Source organism: Phoca vitulina, unplaced genomic scaffold (assembly GCF_004348235.1).
Source record: "Phoca vitulina isolate PV1807 unplaced genomic scaffold, GSC_HSeal_1.0 scaffold35, whole genome shotgun sequence".
Taxonomy (NCBI): domain Eukaryota; kingdom Metazoa; phylum Chordata; class Mammalia; order Carnivora; family Phocidae; genus Phoca; species Phoca vitulina.
This window is the reverse complement of record NW_022589738.1, coordinates 18,630,401-18,655,763: the sequence shown is the minus strand read 5'-3', so window position 1 is coordinate 18,655,763 and position 25,363 is coordinate 18,630,401. Positions and strand designations below refer to the sequence as shown.

Genomic DNA, 25,363 nt, shown 5'->3' with positions numbered 1-25,363 from the left:
AGGAGGGCAGGTTCTCCATGCCTCCTTAGCACCCAGCCCAAAGCCCTCTCCTCCTGGAATGCAGCATACGCCTGTTCAGTACCAGCTCTTAGAAGGATGAACAACAGATTGTCTTTTCTTTTTTAAGTTTATTTATTTAAGTAAACTCTACACCAAGCGTGGGGCTTGAACTCATGACCCTGAGATCAAGAGTCGCATGCTCCTCTGACGGAGCCAGCCAGGCACCCTCAGCTTTTCTATTATAGCTTCTCCACCGTGTGTTTTGTTTTAAAATAATTTTATCAAGTAGGCCGTTAAATATGATATAGTTTTGAGCCGGGTCAAACTTAAACCAGTGAATAGTTACATTTTATTCTGCTCTCATAAGCACATAAAAGATTTTGTTGGGAATATGGTGTGAAGTGTTTCTTGATGTGTCATTAATGTCGACTCTGGTTATTGACTTTGGATACTTCCCAGACACCAATTTCATGACTCAAGAAATTGCAACAAAAATAGGAAAGTAATCTTTTCAGATGCTGTTTTGTTCCCTGCCAAAACTTAAACATATGGTGCAGGGGGAAAAGGGCATTATGTTCACAGTTTGGGGAACTGATGGTTCCGTCTGTGTATAATCTATTAATGGTATTTGTTGTCAAATTATAGTTTTCGGTTTTCATGATTTCATTCTTTCAGCAAACATTTCTTGAATGATGACCACGTTCCAGACATCACGCTGGGTTCAGTGGAGTTTGCAGTATCATGGGGAGGACAGACATGGAATAACAGTTAGGTGGGCACCAGCTAATTTGTGCCAAAGCTGGTGCGGTTTCGGATGAGTCCTGCAGGTGAATAGGAAATGGCCAGGTAGACAGGGGAGGGCACGGTGGGAACTGGGAGACAGACCTGGCAGTGTGGACAGCATGTGCCGAGAGCAGAGAGGTCGGAAATGGCCTGGCTTACTTCAGTATTGAGCTATCGTTTTGATTTCTAACAGGAAATATATATATTGTGCACGGTAGAAAATTCAAATGGCTCCAGAGTGAAAATTAAATCCTATCTTTCCTCTGATCCCCGGCTAACTCAGTTCCCTTCCGTAGAGATACCAGTGTTACACCTTCGTGTGGATATCCTTTTAGGGAATTTTGCTGCATTTAAAAACCTGAGGTAGATTTTGTTTTTTCATTTCCCATGCGAAAGGTAGTGTGCTATACAACTCATTCTGCACCTTGCTTTTTTCCCCCACTTAATGCATTGTATGTAGCACTGCTGCATTCTTTTTAGTATAATGGCTACAGACTTCGTTATATGAAGGGACCACAATTTATTTAGCCGGTACCCTTTGGAAGAGGCACTTAGGCCTTTTATAACAATGTGTTGTTATCCATCCCGTGAAGCCGATTGGAATAAGTGAGTAGTCCCAGAGTGCAGAGCTGAGGGTCATAAACATATTTACCTCTTAGTTCAGATTCTGTTAGCAAACAAAAAGTCCAGCATATTTGGAAAAGAACCAAATAGAATTTCAAGAAGTGAAAACCAGTCATTGACATTACAGACTCAGTGGATAAAGAGCTGAAGAGAGAATTAGCAAACCAGACAAAAGGATCTGAAGCAATTATCCAGAAAGTGGTACAGAAAAGCAGAAGGAAACTACATCCACGTGCCCCAGCACGACACAGCAGTGAGACGTGATGCACCCAGAGCCGCATGTGAACACGGATGACTCTCATAAGCACATTGGGGGGTGGAAAAAAGCAAGTCACCGAATAATTCGTATCACACATAATTCAAAAACATAGAAGATGAAATAACACAGATCCACAATTAGACTCTAGGGGCATAATAAACACCCAGTTCAGGGTAGCAGTTTCCAGGGGGTGGGGTGAGGGCAAGTTCAGGTGTTGATTGGGAAGAATATAAAGGGTGCTTAGCTCTCTTGGTAAGACGCTGTTGATCAAACTGAGTGATAGCCACCTAGAGGTCTGGTAGACCATTCTTAGCCTGATAAAGTCTTGTGAAATATATTAAATATACAAAAGAGTGTAGATAACTTAAAAAGTGGAATAAACACCTCTGTATTTACTGTCCAGCTTAAGAAACAAAATTACCGGTACCTTTGAACCCCCTGTGTATATTCTTTCCCAATTATATTACTCTTTATCCCCTATATGTAGTTCTATTTTTGGGTAGCGGATATATTTCATAGTAAAGTTTTTTGTAGTCTTACCATAGTTAACTTACTAGTATAGGTCATCATCGATTTAAATTCCTCCTTTTTTAGAATTGTTGTAACGATCATCTGAGCTAAAAATTATGTATTGTGTGCCTCTGATTAAATTTCTCAACACAACACATTTCAGTATCTTCCTGAGTAGGTGATGTTTTAAAAGCATTAATGAAAATTAACCTTTTGTCTGGCTCCATCAGTTCTGATCACAGAGAACAGAGGTATGGTAGTTTCTTGGCTAGTGCCCTAGGAAAATACTTTTTTAAAAGATTTTATTTTTTTATTTGAGAGAGAGAGAGTGTGCACACACAAGCAGGGGGAGAAGCAGAGGGAGAGGGAGAAGCGGACTCCCCACAGAGCAGGGAGCCCGACATGGGGCTCAATCCCAGGACCTGGGGATCATGACCTGAGCCGAAGACAGATGCTCAACCATCTGAGCCACCCAGGCGCTCCGAAAATACTTTCTACAAAAGTCTGAGTTCATGCTGGGAGGGCAATCTGGGGAAAGTCTCCTTTGGAAGATTAAGAAGAGTCATCGTGGTGGTAGTATGGGAAAAGGAAAGACAGACAAAAACCGTCTGTGGAGTAGCGGTTAAGGACCTTGTGTTAGAGCAGTGGGACCTTAACTTTCCATCTGTAAAAGAAAGGTTTCCTAGTTGTGAGGTCGGGTGTGAGTTAGCTGCAAGGCTATTATTGGCAGTCTAGAGAAGCCCCCTGCAATTTCTCAGAAATAGTGTTATTAGTCAGCTCGGGCTGCTATTAACAAAACACCACGGACTGGGTAGCTTAAACAAGAGAAATTTATTTCTCACAATTCTGAAGGCTGTTAAGTGTAAGATCAGGATGCCAGCATAGTTGGGTTCCGGGGAGGCCTCTCTTCCGGGCTCGTAGACGGCTACCTTCTCGCTGTGTCCTCACATGGCCTTTCCTCTGTGCACGCGTGTGCAGGAAGAAGAAGCAGGTGTCTCTCCCTCTTCTTATAAGGCCACCCATCCTATTGGATGAGGGCCCGCCTTATGACCTCACTTAACCTTTATTTCCTCCTCAAAGACCTTATCTCCAAATTACAGTCACGTGGAGGGGCGGAGCGGTTAGGGCTTCAACATAGGAAGTTTGAGAGAACACTGTTCAGCCCATAGCAGATAATTTATTTTGGTTGCTAGTCTTTGAATTCAGGTGAATTCTTAAATAGGCTTTGTTTTCTTTAATTTGCAAAAATACACCGTCATCAATTAAAACTTTGGTGAGTGCGGTTCTGTTTCTGTTCATTGATTTCCCCATGTGTTATGAAAACCCTGCCTTGTCACTCGTGTGTGTCTGTAGCTTCGCATTTCAGGTTAAGGCTCAGCCATCCCTTAGTAATTGCGGTCACTAAGAGCAGCAAAGGTAGGTGCTGTTGTGTGCTCTGGTTTCGTGGCTCTCTAAGATAACTGCGATTAGTGCATCCCTTTATTTGCAGTGCTACTGAACTTCAGAGCCTCTAGGAGGGTAGACTCTATAATATGCCTCATAAAAACCACTGGAAGGTTTTTAACCGGTGAGAGTGCTTGAAGTGTATTCATTAATTTGGGCCAAATTCTAAAGGCTAATAAATGTGGGTACCCTTGCATTTTGTGGCAGGTAAGAGGTTGAAAATAAGTAGTTGCTTTCTTGGGGTTCAGAACTAAGTGTCTTTTCCTATAACTCACATAAGGTAATTCTTTGTTAACAGATGGCTACTGGCTAATGTGCCCATAGTCTACTGTCATTTATTGTGTGGCTGTGGTGGGTCAGATGCAGGAATGGCTGGTGAGTACTCCCTGAGCATTGCCCTTGGGAGAATTAGCCCTGGGGATGAGGGAGGGGCTGTTAAAAGGCCTTCACAGTGCAGTGCAGTTGTTGCTCTGATAACAAGAGACTGTGTTCTGGAGATGCATGGTGAGCAGGGCAGCCACATACGGTTGTATAGGTTGTGCCCTGAACAATTCCACGGAGCATCTTTCATGTGGAATTCTGCGAGGGCAGCCCTGATTGTGGAGAATCCAGTCCAGTCCTGAGGTATCAGGAAGGGCTTCCCTGCCTGGAAGAAGTGATAACTATATTGTGACCTAAAGGATAAGTAGGGCTTAACCCTGTGAGGATGATTAGGGAAGACAGAGTGCGGAGAGAATTCCAGACAGAAGCTCAGAGGAAAGATTGATTAATTTGTGTCAAAGGGTAGCTGGTGTTCATCATCTGAAAGTCTTGGCTGGGCCTTTAAGGAGTGGCAGACAGGTCAGGAAAGTGGGTGATAATCCACTGTGGTAACCTTTGTAGTCCTTTGGCAGTTGACTTGAATTTGATTAATGTGTGTAATTGAAGCGGAAATACACAAAACAGCAATTAAAATGTGTTGAGTGATGACAGCCACAGGTGGTATTATCCTTGATTTTGGAAAATGGCAGAGTGTGAAGCAGAAACAAATAAATCATATACCTGGTCTAAAACAGAAAACCAATACTATAATTTGAAAGGTCCCTAGACCTAATCCAGGAATTTGCTGGCTTCCCATTATCTTCCACTCAAACATATCTGTGGATTTTATTTTAAAAGCATTTTGAAGAAAATGTGTTTAAGAATATGGGTGGTTATCTATACTGTTGGTGTTCGAGGGGTTGAATTAGTGATACTCTCTGTTCCCTACCAGAACTTTGAACCAATTGGGAGATAAAGGAACCAGGTCAAAATGTCTCATTGATTAGTGGCAGAGCTTGGAGAGTGTGGTTTAAGGGTGTGGCAATAATGGGATTCCTGAGGCTGTAATCCTGGATTAGGCAGAAATAATCCCTCCAGCCCTGGAAGTGTTGAGCCAGCATAGGCCCCACCTAGAATGAGGCAAGTGTAATCAACCTACACTTGGGTACCGTATTGGACTCCTCTAGTTGAAAGTTCAGTCATGGAGCCCAAGTCTGCCTCCTTGGTCCTAGTTTTCAATGAAAGGCTTTTCCAGTCTTTCATTCTACACTAGAGTGAGGATCTTCCTTTTGTAAAGATCGTCAGAAGGTTATATGGTATATGGTCATGTGTGGAGAAGTGCTGCACAGCAAGGATGGGAGGGTTTTTGTGGTGGCTCACCCAAGAGCTTCATGGGACAGTATAACAATTCTCCCATGTCTGGTGTTGTTAAGCAGATATCTAAGACCTAAAATCATTTCTTCTTCTTATTCCCAACTGTGACATTCCAGATTTGGGGAAGCTACTTATAATTGATGGTGGTTTTGAATCACAAAAACGTGTTCCATCTTGGTCTTAGTCAAATCTCTGGAATGCCAGCTGCTGGAGAAGAGGGGCATTGGATGGGAGGGCGAACTCTTGCCTGATGGGCTTGATTTTCACTATTTTAGTGTCTCATATACTGGTCGGAACAAGACAGAACTTGTATCTTAAAGAGCTATGGACTCAGTTTCTTTCTTTCATCAAAGTCATCCTCTATCAGGGTAGCATTACTCCCAGGCTGGCTGTTTGGTGATTCACAGATTTTCTGGAGTATTATCAAGAGTTACTGGATGTGGAGCAACTAGAACTCTCATACACTGCTTGGGGGAAAGGGGTTGTCACAAAATGGCATAGTAACTCTGAGAAATGACTTGGCAGATTCTAATAAACACACACTTGCCCTATGACTGAGCAACCCCACTCTGGGTATTTACTCAAGAAATGAAAACACGTTCATGTAAAACCCTGTTCATGGGTGTTCAAAGCAGCTTAACTTGTGATAGCTAACAGCTGGAAACAAGCCAACTATCCCTCAACAGGTGAATGGATAAAGAAACTTTTGTATATTCATACAATGGAGTACTAGTCAACAGTCAAAAGGAGTGTTAATTCACTACTTGGGTGAATCTCAAGGTACACAGTTTCCCAAGTGGAAAAAAATTTTGGCAGTTTTTTAAAATAGTAAACATAGATTTACCATATGACCCGGAAGTTCCACTCCTGGGTATCTACCCTAGAGAAATGAAAACATGTCCATGGAGACTTGTATGCAAATATCCAGAGCAGCATTATTCATAATAGCAAAAAAGTGGACACAACCCAAATGCTCGTCAACTGGTGAATGGATAAGCAAAATATGGTATATTCATACAGTGGAATACTATTCAGCAGTCAAAAGAAATGAAGTACTGATACCTTCCTTCCACACAGATGAACCTTGAAAACATTACACTCAGCAAAAGAAGCCAGACACAAAAGACTACATATGTTATGACTCCATTTATATGGAATGCCCAGAAAAGGCAAATCTATAGAGACAGGAAGTAGATCAGTAGTTGCCTGGGGCTGAGAGTAGGAAATAGGAAGTGATTACAAATGGAAATGTTTCAAAATTAGATTCACTTTCATCGCACACTGTGTAACTGGGTGTGGAACGGGGTGCTTTCTTTTCTCAGAATTTCAGATGGAGCTTTCGAGCTCAGAACAACCCCTGTGTGCTGTAAACAAGCCCACAGTAGTAGCCAGATGGAACTGGTGATCCTCTACTCCCAATTGCTCATATAGTGGAAGTGAAACCTCCTTAGAGAACAGTGCATCCATGTACCTATTCCCCAACTCCTTAACAAAGGCTTATTAATAGAGACATCTAAATATTACAGCAGGTGGATGGCAGTCTAGAATTACAGCTAGCTGAGTGTCGACTTGTTCAACTGTCCTCCCAACAGCTTCAGTCACAAATGTCCATAATTAAATTCCTTCCTCATACCACCAGTTTTTGGATGAGCATATATATCCACTGTATATGGGGGGAGAGGTTTGGTCTTCCTTTTAAAAATTAGAAAAGTTGGCAGTTGTACACCATCAGCCCAATATGCTAATACAGTTGCGAAGTGAGTTGTCTTAGTACCTCCATGGTGAAGCAGTCTTAAATTTTTTTTTTCCTGAAAAAGTCTTGAATTTTTGCATCTTTGGAGTTCACCATCTTAAGCCCTGTCAGATGTCAAAGGAATTTCATCCATCTTTGCTTTCTGTAAGATTTTGAAACTACATTCTTCCCTGATATTAGTCAGATACGTGTGAAGTCAGTGATTCTTTTTCTTCAGCAGCTGACATCTTATGTGCTACGTTTCTGGCCCACATACATAATAGGTTATTTCTCTTTGTAATCCAGAACGCTATGATGTTGATCTGTAAAATCTTCGATGCCTCTGTTGATCTCCATCTTTTTTTTTTTTTTTTTGCATGGATACTGACTTCTTTGAGCTTTTAAAGAAACTTAATGTTTTGTTTTAATTCCTTATAGTTAGGACCTTTTTACAGTTCCCCATCAGAGGATGTCTTCCAGATCTAGCAGATGAAAATATGCCGTTCATGATTTTTGTACACCTTTATCCTTTTCTTACCAAAATGCACCTCCACAGCCCTAATATCTTACTCTTTCCGATGACTCTGTTTCTTTGTGCCATGAACTACAGTGATAATAAATATGAATCTAAGATGCTTGAGGAGTAACTCAAAATCTGCCTTGAGTTAGCAGTGTATCCTGTTGCTTGGTATCATTTTGGTCAAAACTATCAGGACGGTGTTGACCTTGTGTCTTTGCTGTGGTGTTTTATGTTGCCACATTTTCCCACAAGGGGGCAGCAGCATCACCTTCACTGTCTCCCATCTTTAAAATGGGTGCATTGGGCCCAGGTAGGGAGGGAAACGTTTTATCAGTATATAAAAACAATATTCATCAGTTAATAGCACTTCTAGTATGATGGTGATGGTTACTGGAGAGAGGAGAATACGAGGGCATTTCCTGTAATTGAGGAATTTGTCTGCAAATATAAAACTCCTATAAGAAAAAATTTCCTGTTTCCCCTTTATACAGTACTCATACCCAACACTTCTGTAACCAGATGTGTGGGGATTTTCCCATGCCAAGCAGTTCTCCAGCTCTCTAATGGGTAGTGACTGGGTGTCCTGTGATTCAACTCCATTCTGACACTACCTGCCGATGGCATCAGCTCCCACAGGGTAAGGGCTCAGTCCCACAAGACCCCTCCCCCCAAACTTCAGATATCAATCACAAGTCCCAGGTGGTCACCTGCGCTTCTGGCCGACCAGCTACACATCAGAGGTTCCCACGACGCCCTCCTCAGGTTCGGTCATTTGTAGAGTGGTTCAAAGAACTCAGGAAAATAGTTTACTTATTTTATTGTGGGTTTATTATAAAAGGATATAATTCAGGAACAGCCAGATGAAAGAGATACATAGGGCAAAGTATGAAGGAAGGAGTGTAGAGCTTCCGCGCCCTTTCTGGGTGCACTACCCTCCCCACACCTCCACATGTTCACCAACCCAGAAGCTCTCTGAGCCCCCATACTTTGGGGATTTTTATGGAGACTCCATTACTTAGGCATGGTTAAATTAACTCATTGGCCATTAGTGATTAACTCTACCTCTTGCCCCTCTCCCGTACCTGGAGTTTTGGGGCGGGGTTTAATTTTTCAACTCTGTAATCATGAAGTTCATTCCCTTGGCAACCAGCTCCCATCCTGAGGATAATGCAGGAGCCTCCAACCACCAGTCATCTTATTAGCATACAAAAAGACACTTGGCACTCCCCCATTCCAAGGGTTTTAGGAGCTCTGTATCTGGAAATTGGGACAAAGATCAAATATATTTCCTATTCTAAATGACAGTATCATGCCTCATCTTTCATTAGAGTAGTAGTCATTGTGAAGACCCTGTGGTAGCATGATTTACCTTCTAGTTACCTCCAGTAACAATGAGGTAATACCGCAAAGAAACCCTGAGTTCTGGGAAGCAGCTATTGATTTGGGAGGAGGATAATCTTCTGTAAATGATTTACTTTGATTTCCTGATGAAACATTAAAGTGAAATCGTGTGGCAGGTAGCCTTCAGACTCTGCAGGTCATCCTGCCTTATGAGTGTTGAAGGGCTATGGAATCATCTCTTGTCATGTAAAACTTGATCAGAAAATAATTGCCTGGGCGCCTGGGTGGCTCAGTTGGTTAAGCGACTGCCTTCGGCTCAGGTCATGATCCTGGAGTCCCTGGATCGAGTCCCGCATCGGGCTCTCTGCTCGGCAGGGAGTCTGCTTCTCCCTCTGACCCTCCCCCCCTCTCATGTGCTCTCTCTCATTCTCTCTCTCTCAAATAAATAAATAAAATCTTTAAAAAAAAAAAAAAGAAAAAATAATTGCCTGACCAGGGAGTGAAGAAATAATAATAATAATAATAATAATAATAATAATAATAATAATGAAAACCAATACGAGCTCCATCTGGAGTTGAGAGCAACCCCAGAGAACCTTGAGCAGAACCCCACTCTGGCGACCTCATCACCATCCTGCCCAGGGAGGAGCTGCGGCTGCCACAGCCAGCCCTGGTCACAATCCCCAGCACTGTGACCCTGAGCAGCAGGGCTGAGGCCCAGCAGCCTCCTGCCACCCCTCCTCAGCCCTGCCACCACCCAACGTGGCTCCGTGGGCAGGGTGGAGGGAGTGGTGACCCACCGGCAGGGACAAGAAGGTCATCGTGACAAAAGTGTAAAGAATAGTAAAATGGTTCAGTGTCAGAAACAAATCTGTTTTCATCCACAGGAATGACACCAAGCGATATATACTTGTCCACTAGACTGCCATAAAGAAGAAACCCCAGGAAGCACCTTCCCAATGCAGAGGCTAGAGAAACTGTGGTTCGATGTTCCTGACAGAGGAAAGGGTGCAGAGGCAGCAAATGTTGTGGAGAATCATGGGGAAAGAAAGAGGATGCCAGGCCCAGCAGTGCACACCTTACTCCATACAGAGACCCTATGAGTGTTGACCAGAGTCTTCCAAGCCTCCTGTGTAGGGAGAAGGGAGAAGGGCACTGACAACCAGGGTACAGGAGAACAAGGTAGACCAGGGAGACAGACTGTCCATCAGGGTTAGAAACTTGCGATTCTCATGAAGAGGAGCAGGAAAATCAAGGAGAAGGGACCCACGGTCAGCAGCCACCTCAGTGTAGGGACCTCCCCAACTTCAGTTACCAGCACAGACACCCAGGAAACCCTGACCTGCAAGATGGCCGAGAGGCCGCAGCTGGGAAGTCCGTTCTGAGGCTGAGCAGGGAGAGACTAAGTGCTAGCTTACCATCTCTGACATCATCCCGGTTAGTCACCCAACAAGAAGAAATGAATATGAAATGCCAGCAAATAAGATCTGAACAAAAGATTGGTGCTGAAGACCTCAAGTGCTTGCCCCGTAACCTGATGACCCGAACGATCTGCATTATGGGGTTTTTATTTTTTCCCTAAAGACGATATCCTTTTTTTTTTTTTTGTAACGATCAACATGTTTTTCTTTAAAGGCTGGCTTTTTCTTCTACACCTTTAAAGGTTTTATTTATTTATTTATTTATTTATTTATTTATTTATTTATTTTAAAGATTTTATTTATTTATTTGACACAGAGAGAGACAGCGAGAGAGGGAACACAAGCAGGGGGAGCGGGAGAGGGAGAAGCAGGCCTCCTGCCGAGCAGGGAGCCCGACGTGGGGCTCGATCCCAGGACCCCGGGATCATGAGCTGAATGAGGGCAGACACTTAACAACTGAGCCACCCAGGTGCCCCAACCTTTAAAGGTTTTAAAACTGTTATTATATCTGCTTGAGATTATTAAGAACCTCGTTTTTAATTTGTAATGAACTTTTACAATTTATTTTTTGACAAAGGTCAACCAGCTGCAAGTATCTGTTAATACAGATCTTTAATAATAATAATAATAATAATAATAATAATAATGCAGTACAGACACAGAGTTTGGCTTATAGAACTGTATTTTTTTTTAAAAGATTTTATTTATTTATTTGACAGAGAGGTAGAGAGCACAAGTAGGCAGAGAGGCAGGCAGAGGGAGAGGGAGAAGCAAGCTCCCCGCCAAGCAGGGAGCCCGATGCGGGACTCGATCCCAGGACCCTGGGATCATGACCTGAGCCGACCATGATCCCGGGGTCCTGGGACCGAGCCTGACGGGCTCCCTGTTCAGCGGGGAGTCTGATTCTCCCTCTCTCTCTGCCCCCCCCACCAGGCTTGTGCTCACACTCTATATCAAATAAATAAATAAAATCTTGGGGGAAAAAAAAGAACTGTAAGGGTGCCTGGGTGGCTCAGGCGGTTAAGTGTCTGCCTTTGGCTCAGGTCATGATCCCAGGGTCTTGGGAGCGAGACCTGCATCGGGCTCCCTGCTCAGCGGGGAGGCCTGCTTCTCCCTCTCCCTCTGCCTGCCGCTCCCCCTGCTTGTACTCTCTCCCTCTCTCTCTCTCTCTCTGTTAAATAAATAAATAAATAAATAAATAAATAAATAAATAAATAAATAAAATCTTTTAAAAAAACTATTTTTCTAGATTTCACATATTGTTCTTCAACAATGTCTTGTGAGTTCTCGTATGTCTTGGTGATAAGAGACATTATAGAACATTATGCACAGAATATAGTAAACGTAGAACTTTGTTTTTCTCATGGAACTTGCTCCATTAATGGCAAAATGAGATGGGGAACATTTTTAGCATTCTGTCTTTTAATACCGCTAGCAAAGAACTGACTGTAGAGAGAAGTCAGAAATCTTCCTCCTCAGAACTGTAGAAAGTGTCTTTTGGCGATTTATGTTTTCTTCACATATCACTCACTTTTACTGTAGCATATGGGCCTTCTGTCCAGGACCAAGGGAGCAACACTCCTTCGCTGTGGAATCACATGCTTATCCCTAGTTTTGCTGAGTTTTTTTTTTTTTTTTCCCTAATGGGAAACCCCACCTAAGACCGGAATGAGACCTAAAGACTCGTAGCCACAGCCCTAAGAAGACAGCTCTGTAGTCCTGGAACCATGATCATACACATTTGCACTGTGATGTTTAGCTCCCCGAGGGATATAATTACTTCCTGCATGATACCCAGTACTTGCAATGATCTAAACAAAAGCATTTCTTTTCTTTCTGTCTCCCCCGCCACTCCCATTCCTCGGGTGTGTGGCAAAAAGCAAGTTGCATTTTTAGGAGCTAGAAATTCTGTGGCCTGGTCCTTGCTGGCAGATGTCCACAGGACTGGCCTGAGGGCTGTTGCTGGTACAGATCAAAGCTCAGCAGTTCTGCTTTGTGCTGTCCTTGGCAGAAACGACTTTGCTTCTTATCATTCCATCTTCCTCCACCAGAAGCCTGAGAAACGAGACACGATCACTTGGGAAAAATACTCAGTGCCATGATAACCAGGAGAGGTACTGTCCTACCTCGTCCTCCTGGTGGATGAGGGACTCGTGCTGGAGGAGGTTAACCCTTTAGAAGGACCATGCAGCTGCTCCTAAAATACACACTTCATGCCTGGGCTCTAAGATTACTTCTGCGTTTCTTAGTTGTTGCAAATCCACCGTGTCATTATGTCCGTGCTTTCTGTCCTGCAGGCCTGATGGTTTGTCTCCCCCCCCCCCCCCGCACTCTGTTTCAGGGCTCATCGTTGGGGTGATCCTGAGGTATGGCACCCCTGCCACCAGCGGTCATGACAAGTCACTCAGCTGTACTCAGGAAGACAGGGCCTTCAGCACCTTATTGGTGAACGTCAGCGGGAAGTTCTTTGAATACACCCTGAAAGGAGAAATCAGCCCCGGCAAGATCAACAGTGTAGAGCAGAATGACATGCTGAGGAAGGTGAGCTGGGGAACACTCAGCCATTGGGGTCCTGACATGATTTTTGACTTCCTGATTCTATCTTTGCCTTGCGGAGAGAAATCCTTGCAAACTCCTGGAGCATGGGTACCTTCCTGGCTCCCAGTTTTGCTAGGAAGCATTGGGGCTATGATGAGGAGAAGAAAGAACCAGATGTAAACTTGAGCCTGTCAACTTCGTTAGGGTCAGGAGCTGACGTGGGCCGCCATGTTGTGCCGTGGTTTGTACGTCACCACTCAGCCTGTCTGTCCATGCCCATCTCTTCCTTACGATGTCTCTTGTTATGGTTTAAGGATGGGGTTGTTTCTTTCTTAAAATAAGATTGGTTTCACTCTGGGCACTTGGGTGGCTCAGTCAGTTAAGCGTCTGCCTTTGGCTCAGGTCGTGATCCTGGGGTCCTGGGATCGAGCCCTGAGTCGGGCTCCCTGCTCCGCGGGGTGTCTGCTTCTCCCTCTCCCTCTGCCTCTCCCCCCACTCCTGCTCTCTCAAATAAATAAATAAAAATCTTAAAAAAAGAGATCGGTTTCACTTTAAGCTCATTTATTCAGTGTTCCCGATTGTAAGTCTTAGTTCTTCCTGGTTCTTTTGCCGTATTCTACATATACTTATTTAGTGCCCATTCTCATTGGTGAGTGATGCCAAAGGCTTAATGAATCTTTGGAGGGGAAATACCTTGTTGTCTTAGAATTTGAGTCCAATAACTGTTTTTCATTTGACATTGGGGGTAGCTAAAATACACGACCAAGGGATCATATATCTCTTCACTCGGGTGATTTCCAAGAGAAGCAAGAGATCTGTATTTATCCACATATAGTCTCTTATTCTGTAGACCCAGGCTTATCAGCAGGGAGGCTTCTGTCTAAGCTCTGGGCAATCCAGGTTGTGGGGAGTCTCTTTTCATATAGAACAAGGCGAATGCATGCGAAGGCTTGCGGTCAAAGGCAGGGTGTAGCCTGTGCTCTGCAAATTAAATTCTTACTGTTTTTAGGATCTACCCTAATCCTTAAGGAAAATTATTCTCAACCAGGAGCATAATGCCCATCTTCTCTGTGTCCTTAAAGGCAGTCCTAGTGAACTCGTCTCTCTCAACCCCTCATAAGAATGCCTGGGATTTCCATAAACATTTGTGAAATTAAATGCAACTGAGAAAGATATTCAGTGTAATCACCATGCTCGTGGCTGTTTTGAAATGGCAGCTTGAGTCTGTACTGGATAGGACGGGGGGGAGGGAGAGAAGGGAAAAGAACCCAACCCATTTCCATCTTTTAAATCATAATAGAAGGTGATGCTGACTTTCACTCCTGTTACCTTTAGGAAAAGGTTGATTCACATCCCTTCTGTTTAAACTTTGCTGCACGAAGCAAAGGTGGGAGAGCAGACAAGGCTGAGATCATTGTTGTTGGCTAAGGGGCGAAGAGACGGGCTGAGGCAGCTTGATGCACAGTATTGGAGTAGGTGGCAGGAGACTCTCGTGCTGGTTCCCACGTGACTGTGGCCCCAGCGTCCTCATACTGAGTCTCGTCCAAAGCCCCTTCTCATTCTGACGTTCCCTGTTTTTCACACTACTCCTGTCTTCAGCAAGAAGATCGAATAAAATGTAATTTGCAAGAACCATTTCACTTTTTTTTTTTTAAAGATTTATTTATTTATTTGACTGACACACACAGAGAGAGGGAACGCAAGCAGGGGGAGTGGGAGAGGGAGAAGCAGGCTTCCCGCCGAGCAGGGAGCCCGATGCGAAGCTAGATCCCAGGACCCTGGAATCATGACCTGAGCCGAAGGCAGACGCCCAACGACTGAGCCACCCAGGCGCCCCAGAACCATTTCACTTTTAATTAGGCTGGTTAACATTTCCAGTTTCTAAGGAGAAATGCTAACTTGACTTTTTTTTTTCTTTTAAGAGACCGAGAGTGGGGGGGGGGGGGCAAAGGGAAAGGGAGAGAGAGCATCTTAAGTCCCCCCACACAGGGCTCCATCTCATGACCCCTGAGATCATGACCTGAGCTGAAATCAAGAGTCGAACACTTAACCGGCTGGGCCACCCAGGCACCCCCTAAGTTGACTTTTAATAATTAGAGTGAAGCTTTAAAATTAATTTCAGTAAGAGCCAATCAATCTACCAACATGAACAAATTCTTTAAAAAGTTTGGGAGGTATATAGACTGCTTAATTCTTTTCTGGATGTGATAAGATTTTGCTCCTTAATAGTTTCAGAGTGATTTCTGGGTATCGAGCCTACAAAGTAATTTCAGTCCCCCTAAAGCCCCCCAATTTTCACGTTGATGTTGAGAAAGCTGCTAGCATTGTTGGCGACACTGATCCAGGCCACATCAGGTCTCACAAAAGGCTGGTCACTCAAAAGAGACTTAAATTCAGTAGAACAGTGTCAATAAGTGGTTCTGTGGGAGGATCCAGAAAATTAATAAAGAATCATGACAGCATCTTTTATTGCAGTTGACCCTTTATAAAGGCTTGATAAAAATCAAGATGTTTTTATTTCTCATTTAAAAAATGTTGGCCGGAAGCTTTCTGTGAGTCCTCAAAATTGCACTGAACTGTTATTTCTTTTTTATTTTAAGATTTTATTTATTTATTTGATAGAGAACACAAGCAGAGGGAGTGGGAGAGGGAGAAGCAGGCTCCTGCCAAGCAGGGAGCATGACGTGGGGCTCGAACCCAGGACCCTGGGATCATGACTGAGCTGAAGGCAGACACTTAACCAACTGAGCCACCCAGGCGCCCCTGAACTGTTATTTCTTTCTTTCTTTCTTTCTTTTTTTTTTTTTTTTTTTTAAGATTTTATTTATTAGAGAGAGAATGAGAGAGAGCACATGAGAGGGGTTAGGGTCAGAGGGAGAAGCAGACTCCCTGTTGAGCAGGGAGCCCGATGCGGGACTCGATCCAGGGACTCCAGGGTCATGACCTGAGCCGAAGGCAGTCGCTTAACCAACTGAGCCACCCAGACGCCCCAACTGTTATTTCTTAATATATATTAAACAACACACGAAGAGCAGGAGTCAGAGTGCTGTATGGAGAAGAACATGGCCGTCCACAGGGGGAACTGTGGCATCTCTCTTGTGACGAGTCCACGATTTTTCACATTTATCTTATTTGCTTTGAATATTCAAACTTTAGTCAGTGGCTGAAAATATTAAGCAGATATTATAGCACCAACTGGTATTAAACTAGAAATTGACTTTTCTCTCTTTTTTTTTTAAGTAGGCTTCATGCCCAACTCAGGGCCTGAACTCATGATCCTGAGATCAAGAGTTGCTTGCTGTACCAACTGAGCCAGTCAGACACACACACACACACACACCCCCCCCCCCGACTTTTTTCTTTTTAAACTTTCAGGTAACGTTTGATCCAGAGGTCTTTTTCAACATCCTTCTGCCTCCAATTATTTTCCACGCTGGCTACAGTCTAAAGAAGGTAAGAGGTTTTTGCCAGTATTTCTTAAAGCATGGGGATCTCTGTGTTAAAGTACCTACATAATTTTCTAGTTTTTCCCTTCTCCCACATTGCTTATTACTGTGTTCTGCACCCACTCAGAGATTATAGTTGTCTAATCATCAGTGATTCAGCTCTGTTTTAAAATCTGGAGTGCTCCTATGTCGCCGGTAGGAATATAAGCTGGCGTGGCCGCTCTGGAAAGCAGTTTCATGGTTTCTTGCTAAGCTGAAGTTGAAATTACCATATGACCCCACAATTTCATTCCTGAGGACTTCTCCCAGAGAAGTGAAAACTTGCGTTCACACAAAAGCCCGTACATAATTGCTCATAGCATTTTATTCGTAATAGCCCCAAACTGGAAACAACCAAAATGTTTTGCCGTAGGTGCACGGTTAAACACACAGCCATACCGTGGACTACTACTCGGCAATAAAATGGAACTACTGATACACACAACAATTCGGATGGACATCAAAGTCATTATGCTGAGTAAAAAAAAAATCTAACTTCAAAAGGTCACGTACTGTATGATTTCATTTATATAACATTCTAGGCATGACCAAAGTATAGGGATGGAGAACAAATTAGTGGTTGCCGTGGGTTAGGGATGTTGGGGGTGAGGGGGGTGTGACTGTAAAGGAGGTCTTGGTGGTGATGGCACAGTTCTGCATCTTGATCACAGCAGTGGATCCATGAATCTACACATACGATAAAATGACACAGAACTATTCACACACTTTGTCCCGATGTCAGTTTCCTGGTTTTGATCTTGTACTATGGTTATATAAGGTGTAACCGGTGGAGAAAACTTAAGTGAAGGTACACAGGACCCCTCTATACTATCTTTGCAATTTCTGTGAATTTGTAATTACTCCAAAATTAAAAGTTAAAAAAAAAAAAGCTATACCTATCTATCCTACTCTCCCTCCGGATTTAGGTTTTCTGTACCAAAAGATGTATCTTTTTCCTGCCTACTCTATGGGGTTGTCAAAGTATCTAAATCTATATGTCAGCTATTGACACGTCACAGATAGGAGATGATTTTATGGGTATAAGCAATGTTATTCTCTATCTAAGTGAAGAATTTGGGAACTCCTTATCAGATCAAATGGGTGATGACTAATGTGATATCTTAAATAACTAATCTTAATGTATCATCAAGGTCATAGTTGCTTTAAAATGAGACCAAATCACTGGTTGTGAAAGCCATTCTACTGGCTGAAAAACACTTTAGGTTCTGCAGAGCCTTCCCTCTGTCAGCCTCATTTTCCCAGAAGAAAAACAAATAACAGGCTTTGCCAGTTAGCAATTTAAGTTGTTTTTGCAGTGCCAGTCTTTCGGGCTGTCTGCTAGCAGTTCAGTCTCTTTCCTTTTTAAATAATCTTTAGGGTGGCACTGAAATAGTTGGTTTGTAGATGGTTTTGCCATCTGTGATTAAAGCTGCCATCAATTAAATGTGTAATAACCATTCCACCACTTGACTGCGGGTATGGAAACAGATATATTCAGACCCTTTGACCTACGCACCTATAGTTGTCATGTGGACACAGGCCTTTGTTTTTTTTTTTCCCAACTTGAAAAAATATCATCGGAATTAGCTTTGATTTTGTGCTACAGCTCCGTTTGCTTGTGGGGCCTGTTGTCAGGGAAAGAATTCACCTGTAGGTGCCTTCATGTTCTGCACACTTCTTCCGCTGCTCACTCTCTCTTGGTCTCTCTGGCTCTGTGGCTCTGTGTCTCATGGTAACATTACCCAGTGAGGAATGGGAGGAGGAGTAGAAATGCAAGTCTTAGAATGGTGCACCTTCTCATCCTGATCTGTTTTAGGCTCATATTCTTGAAGCCTTTACCAGGGCACGCCATCTCCTTTGTCTCTTTTTGCTGGCTTGGAACGGAGAGGGAAAAGTAGGGGAGACTGAACCAGTCATGGCCGTGGCAACCACACGTGACTGGCCAATTAAGAAGAAGATGAAAGACCTAGGATTCCACTAGCAGCCAGGACTAGGACTAGGAGGTGCCGTACTTTCTTCCCTAAAAGGATGTGGTAGGAGTCGAGAAGGGTAGCTGGTGTGAGTGTAATGCCCTGCGCTCGGAAGACCCACTTTCCAGGTCTGGTGCTGCTGTTTGGCAGATGCGTGACTCCGGGCGGCTCACTCCACACCTTCGAGCCTTAGATGCCTCTCATGCACAGTGGTCCCCAGAGCACCTTTGTGAGAATTGGATGGGCTACTCTGTGTGAAAGTACTTTGTAAACTGTGAAGTCGAGAGTCGAGCACTTGGTGTAATAATACACAAATAAGTGACCTGGTCCACCTTTCTTTTCAAGGTGTAAAATTCCAGTTCATATCAGCAAATATGAATGGCAATGGCTAATTGTGTGTGTATGTATGTGTGTGTCATTTTAGAATATGTTATGGGTGTATTTGAAGTGGCAGATTTATATTCCTAATTTGTGTGTGTGTGTGTGTGTGTGTGTGTGTGATAACTGCTTTTATTTATATGGGTCAAAGATATCTTTATCAAGAAATACACATTTAAGAGAACAGTTTCAAAGGCCCTAGTCCATTATCACAAATCATTCAAACACCTATCGTTGCCCATTTAAAATATTTTCACTCGTTCCTTTTCAAACAAATTTGTGATTGAAAACACCCTCACGTGTGCGCTGGAACAATCGCTTGAGACAAATGAGACCACGAGAGAATCACTGGGCAGCGTGGAGTCGGCTTCTCCGACGTCCGCACTGACGCCGAGCCGCTCCTCCCGACGTGGGCGGGCCCGGGCAAAGACGCGCATCCGGCGCCGTGGCCGCGTGGAGGGGGTGGAGGTCTGGCGTCTGTGCCCAGGCTCTCCGCGCGGGGACTCGCCACGCCACTGATGAGCGCGAAAAGCAGCACGCTCTGTGTGCAGCCAACACTTGCGCCTGCGCACTGCGGCCCCCCGCCCCCCTGCACAACCAGAGTGCAGCTGAAAAGGCATCTTAATGATGCTGGTTCTGCTAGAGGTGCGCCCTCACCTGCCTCGCACCTACACCCAGGTCTCCCGGCCCGTCCTGCCCCCGGCAGGCCCAGGAGCTGTAGTGCACACCTGATCCCCCCACATCTGGACCCCTCGACCACCCGCAATATCTAGTTTCTCCCCAGGCCCACAGACTAGGGCTCAGAGTCAGCTCTACCTGCAAACGCAATCTGAAGCACAGACCCATCATTTTACTAACACGTGGGCTCTCCTCTCCGGGTTGGTCCCGGACCTCCCTCATTCCCACTTCCTTCCAGCCCATGACATCGCACAAGCGCACCAAAGGGTGCACTTTGCATCGCCCCTCCCACACCCACCCCGGGGACCCGAATCCAGTACGCCCTAAAATCAAGATGCCCTCGAGCGCGGCACAGGGATAATAAAGGTTCCACCAGGCTCTAGTCCGAACTCATCCCTCTCATACGACCCTGAGACCCGCCTGTCATGTGCAGGCTCTGGAGCAGCTGTGAGCTCAGAGCTGGGCTGCCCAGCTCGCAGACCCCCTTCCTCCCTGGGGCCCCACAAGCATTACCAGATCTTCGGCAGCCCACGTTCCCTGAGATCTAACCTTCCAGGAGGAGAATCCACAGCTCTTATATTCCTGATTTTTTGTTTTGGCAAATATGAATATGAATTTACTTAATGTATTCAAACCAACCATAGAGATGGTTTACCTAAAAGAGAGCCGAATGGCAAGGTAAAGCAATTCTGGGATTAAAATGTGTTCCTGGATACTTCACATGAGTTTCCTTGGTCTCACGTCTATCTTGATGGACTCCTAACCCTCCCTGATTTAAGCCCTTGATTGAGCTTTTAAAGGCAATTAGGCTCATAGATGTTGATTCCTTTTTTTTTTTTTCCTGAAATCTAATTTTTTTGAAACACGAGTGGATAAATACATTTAAAAAAGACTGGGGACAGTGACTGACTTAAAAGGCAAACATAACATGTCCATAATATATAGAGGCAGCACCCTCATTTGGTGACTGTTGGTGTGGCAAGCCCCTGAAGGATTCTCTTCTGAGCAGGTGGCTTAGGGGCACTAGGCATTCCTTGACACCTTCTTCACAGCCTCAGGGAGGGCCAAGCACTGGGGAAGGCTGAAGCTAAGGCCTCAGGTTGTCTGCTTAGAATGCTGGCCAGAGGATACCCACAGCCCTCTGTGTGGTCACATTTCCTGGTGGCTACTTGATCCATGCTGAGTTCTTCCTAGACCCTGTCCTTCCCTGATGTCGCTCAGCTGGCACACTGGGACTCTCTTGCCTTTTAAATTTATTTTATTTTATTTATATTTTATTTTTTTAAGATTTTATTCATTTATTTGACAGAGCGAGAAAGGGAACACAAGCAGGGGGTGTGGGGAAGGGAGAAGCAGGCTTCCCACCAAGCAGGGAGCCCAACGCGGGGCTCGGGGCTCGATCCCAGGACCCTGGGATCATGACCTGAGCCAGAGGCTGACACTTAACGACTGAGCCACTCAGGTGCCTCGCCTTTTAAAATTTTTAAATAAAGTCTTCCCGGCCCCTATCATATTAGGTTGTTTTGGGGTTTTTGTTTATCTGGTTTTGTGAAATAGTTCTGATTGTCCAATGAGAACAGCCTGTGCCTTGAGGAGTAAGAACTGTGCCTTAGGGTCCCAGGAACAGGGATTTTCCCCATCAGAATATCCCACAGGCTTAATGACTTTATGAGAAGTAAATTCGTGTGTGTGTGTGTGTGTGTGTGTGTGTGTGTGTGTGTGTGTGTGTGTGTTAAGGTAACCAGTGAATGTACAGAAGCATTGAGAGGATTGCAATTTTGCCATCTCTTTCTGAATAATTGCTAGATCTTATGTTGGTATAAGTATATATGCTTATATACATATATATAAACTTATAAATTTGCCCATCTTACATGGAACTACCTATTTTACATTTATCCACTTCCATCTCTGTTGGCCCTCTTTCCCAGGCTCCAAAGATTAATCCAGAAGAATATCAGGAGACACTTCAGATGCCATGAGGCCAGATACTTAGCACAGTTTTCTGATGCTGAATTAAGCAGAAAGCCCCTTAGGCAGCACTTTCATGCTTCATCATTTTCAAACTTCTATCTGTAATGATCTTCTAAGGTACACTAGACCTGGAAGTGACTTGCTGAATCACTAGAGTAAAAGAGTAAAATAGTTTGGGTTAGATCTATGAAAACGATCGGTCTACTTACACACACACACACTCACACACACACACTCTTACACTCACACTCACATACACTTTCTCAGTGTAACTTAATATAATCAGAGTAGTTTTCTCTGAAATTTACTAAGCCCTTGCTTGCTTGCTCAGTGATTAATAGGACTAGGGATATTTTAAAACCACAATGTTTATAGCTAAATAGCTTTATTCCGGAGTAACTTCAGTTATTACTTGTTATAATGGAAGCCGTAAATCAAGTTTCACTTTTAAGAGACTTTTGTTGTGTTTCTTATGCTCAGTATCAGAAATCACAATGTGATTCCTCCCTTTTGTTTTATCCAGAGACACTTTTTCAGAAATCTTGGGTCTATTCTGGCTTATGCTTTCTTGGGGACTGCCGTTTCCTGCTTCATTATTGGGTAAGTTACTCTTTGTCATTAATCAAATTAACATACTTTCCAAAGAGATGAGATCCACAGGGGCCCGCAGAGTCCAGTGTTTTCCCCAGCTATATTGAGATACAATTGACATATTACATTGTGTGAGTTTCAGGTGGACAATGTGTTGATTTGATATATTTATAAATTGCAAAATCATTACCACCCTAGTATTAGCTACTGCCTTCATCCTGTCACATAGTTACCATTTCTTTCTTGTGATGAGAACGTTTGAGACCTACCGTCTTAGCAAAATTCAAGTATATGATGTAGTATTATTACCGACAATCACCATGATGTACCTCAGATCCCCAAAGTTGTTACTCTTCTAACTGGAAGTTTGTATGCTTTGAGCAACATCTCCCCATTTCCCCCACCCCCAACCCCTGACAACCACCAGAGTCCAGGATTTCGATGTTTATGATGATGGCAGTTAAGATCTAGGGCTACATTGTGCAGCGTGGTAGCTGTTAGCCATGTGTAGCTATTTAAATTAAGATTAAGGTAAATTAAAATGAAAAAATTTACACCTAGTCCCCAGATCTTGGTTCCTGCACTTTGCAGAAATGGCCGATTCTAGGGCTGGGGCAGCAAATATACAAGATAAGAATGGAGCATATCATAGTGCCAAGAAGTAAGGAAGCGCCCAGAAAACAAACAAAAGGACTTGGGGCGTGTCAAAGAGACACAGAGCCAACCTGAAGGCTCCCCTAAGGCCAATGGCCAAAGAACGACAAAATAAATAACATTGTACTGGACCCAAACTATAAAGTAAACATCTGAGTCTCTACCAATGTTAATAAATGATTGGATGAATAAATACATGGCAGAGAAGTAACCCATCTCCTGTGCAGAAGAATTCCAAATAATTTATGTGGACCCCCCCACCCCACCCCACAGGAGAGGGAGCTTATGCCCCCTCCCGCTTTGATTGCGGGCTGTGCCTAGTGATGTCCTCCTACAGAGGACATCAGGGAAAAAGGAGGAGGAAAGCGTAGCTTTACAGTGGGGAAAACCCAACAAACACCACCTCAGCCAGATGATCAAGATCAGCAGCAGTAGTGGTAAATCACGCTGATACTCTGCACCCTTGATGTTTGTGATGAGAATGGCCCTTTCCCTCCCCAAAACATATTACCTCGGTGTAATCGTGAGAAGAGGAAAAAAAATAAAATGATCAGATAAGTCCCAATTGAGGCACGTTCTACAAAATACCCCACCGCTATTCCTCAAAACTGCCAAGGTCATCAAAACCACAGAGAGTTGGAGAGATCGTCCCAGCCAAGAGGATACTAAAGAGACATGATGACTAAGTGTCGTGTGGGATCCTGGATGGCGTCCTGGAACAGAAAAGGGACATTAGGTAAAAGCTTAAGGAAATTGGAGCAAAGTACGGACCTTAGTTACTTTTTAAAAAATGAGCAGGAAAGCTGGAGGAGATAAAAGGCCAAGGGCCTTTTGAGTCACCCAAATAGGAGGGGCTTGGACTTGTCCTTTAAGAGAGACAAGCCACTGAAGAGTGACAGGTTAGCTGACCGGTATTGGTGGCAAGATGGGAAAAGGTTGCCAGAGAGCAGCCCCGCGCCCAAGTCTATTTGTGGTCGAAGGAAATGGAGAAGCAGGTGTAGTTTCAGGAAATGTCTGAAAGGAAGGGCAAAGAAGCCTTCAACAGGCAACAAAAGGCAAATCACATCTGCCTCACAGAGTTACTGGGAATCGAAATTGAACTGTTTAAGTGTCTGGAACAGAGCCCGGCCCACAGTAGGGAAGCACTGAGTTCTAGCTATGTATTCTCCAAAGAATTCCATTCTGGAAACAGTTCCTGAGCTCCTAGCTTAGTCAGTCTGTTGTTCTCGGTGCCCGGGATACAGAGTTGAGCAGGTGAGCCACGGCGTGGTCCTTAAGTGGCAAGAATATTATTATTAGAGTGTTAGCTGTAGGGTACAGTGAATCTATTCTGTCGTTATTTTTATTCCCCTAACCCCTGCAGCTGCCACCACCACCACCACCACACACACACACACACACACACACACACGCACGCATGCACGCGCACACACACACACCCTTAGTGACATGTACTAGGCCTTTTAACACTCCTCACTCCCATTTTCTAAGCTCTCTGGTAGGAAATGTGCCCCAGCCAAGTGGAACTGTTTAACTTGGGAATCTGTCTTGGACCATGTCACACCCTGCATGGCACGAGAAGGGCCCCTGCTGGCCTGCCTTAACCCCTGCAGAGAATGAGAGGCCCCCCTATACCGATGGGTACACTGAGACTCTACTAGGATGTTTACAGTGTTTTGCTCCTTTTCCCTTTTTTTTTGAAATAATTCTTGGCAGAGAAGGTTGGTCACTTGGACCTCCGTGGCCTGCCCGTATCTGTTTTTCCTCTCTAGCTCGTCCAGCGCATGCTCATTTCCACAGCTTTAAACACACTGCCTTAGAATCCTGTCCGTTTTGTACAAGCCACCGATTACACACTGTGAAGCGGTCTTTCCCTTCCCTTGCCTTCTCCTCCATTACCCAGCTGCTTCAGACGCCTAAGTTGTTGCTAATCGAGGCCCATACTTGATAGTGGTAAGTGAGCACGATTTTAAGCAATGGAGTAGTGTTCACCTGTTTCAGCAAGATGGCGTTGACTGAGAACCATTACTTGGTGCCAAAGTCTTATTTGCACGTGTTCCTGATAAGCGCCCAATGACAACAGCTGCCCAGGGTTTTCACGGAGCACCCTTGCAGTGCACAGTACTCCGGGCTACGCTGCTTGCACATTGGCCAGCCTACTCAGGAGGGTTTTCGTTTTCTCTTCTCACACAGTTTATCTTCCCTCCTTACAGAAACCTCATGTACGGTGTGGTGAAGCTCATGAAGATTGTGGGGCAGCTCTCGGATAAATTTTACTACACAGATTGTCTCTTCTTTGGAGCGATTATCTCTGCCACTGACCCAGGTATTTTGCATATTTGGCTTTGTCACCATGGCATTCCATTATTTCAGTCTTAAAACATTCAGAGCAACCAGCGACTTTGGTTGCAGTAGACGGAGATTGTAGAGTCAGCATGGAATGATGGAGGAAGAGATCAGGAAGTGGTCTAACAGAGTTAGAGGGCTTTTCGAAGAAAGGTGTGCATTTCCCTTTTGTTTTTGTTATTAAGATTTTATTTATTTGAGGGGGGAGAGAGGACGTGCGTGTGTGCATGTGCGCATGGGCAGGGGAGAAGCAGGGGGAGACAGAGAAGCAGGCTTCCCGCGGAGCAAGGAGCCCGACGTGGGGCTCGATCCCAGGACCCCGGGATCATGACCTGAGCCGAAAGCACATGCTTAGCCAACTAACCCACCCAGGCGCCCCCTTATTATTTTCGTATTGTGCTAAAAAATACATCACAAATTTTAGCATCTTCATCAGTTGTAA

General features: G+C 44.3%; 1 protein-coding gene across 2 annotated transcripts in view; it reads left to right on the top strand.

The window, feature by feature from the left end:
- The window catches only part of SLC9A7 (solute carrier family 9 member A7), a 132,008-nt gene that overhangs the window by 45,558 nt on the left and 61,087 nt on the right, over positions 1 to 25,363 (top strand). For both annotated transcript variants that reach the window (XM_032426452.1, XM_032426453.1), the window contains exons 2-5: positions 12,649 to 12,848; positions 16,221 to 16,298; positions 21,854 to 21,930; positions 24,789 to 24,901. In XM_032426452.1, coding sequence (XP_032282343.1) covers positions 12,649 to 12,848; positions 16,221 to 16,298; positions 21,854 to 21,930; positions 24,789 to 24,901 — 468 coding nt within the window. The remainder of the gene's footprint in view (positions 1 to 12,648; positions 12,849 to 16,220; positions 16,299 to 21,853; positions 21,931 to 24,788; positions 24,902 to 25,363) is intronic.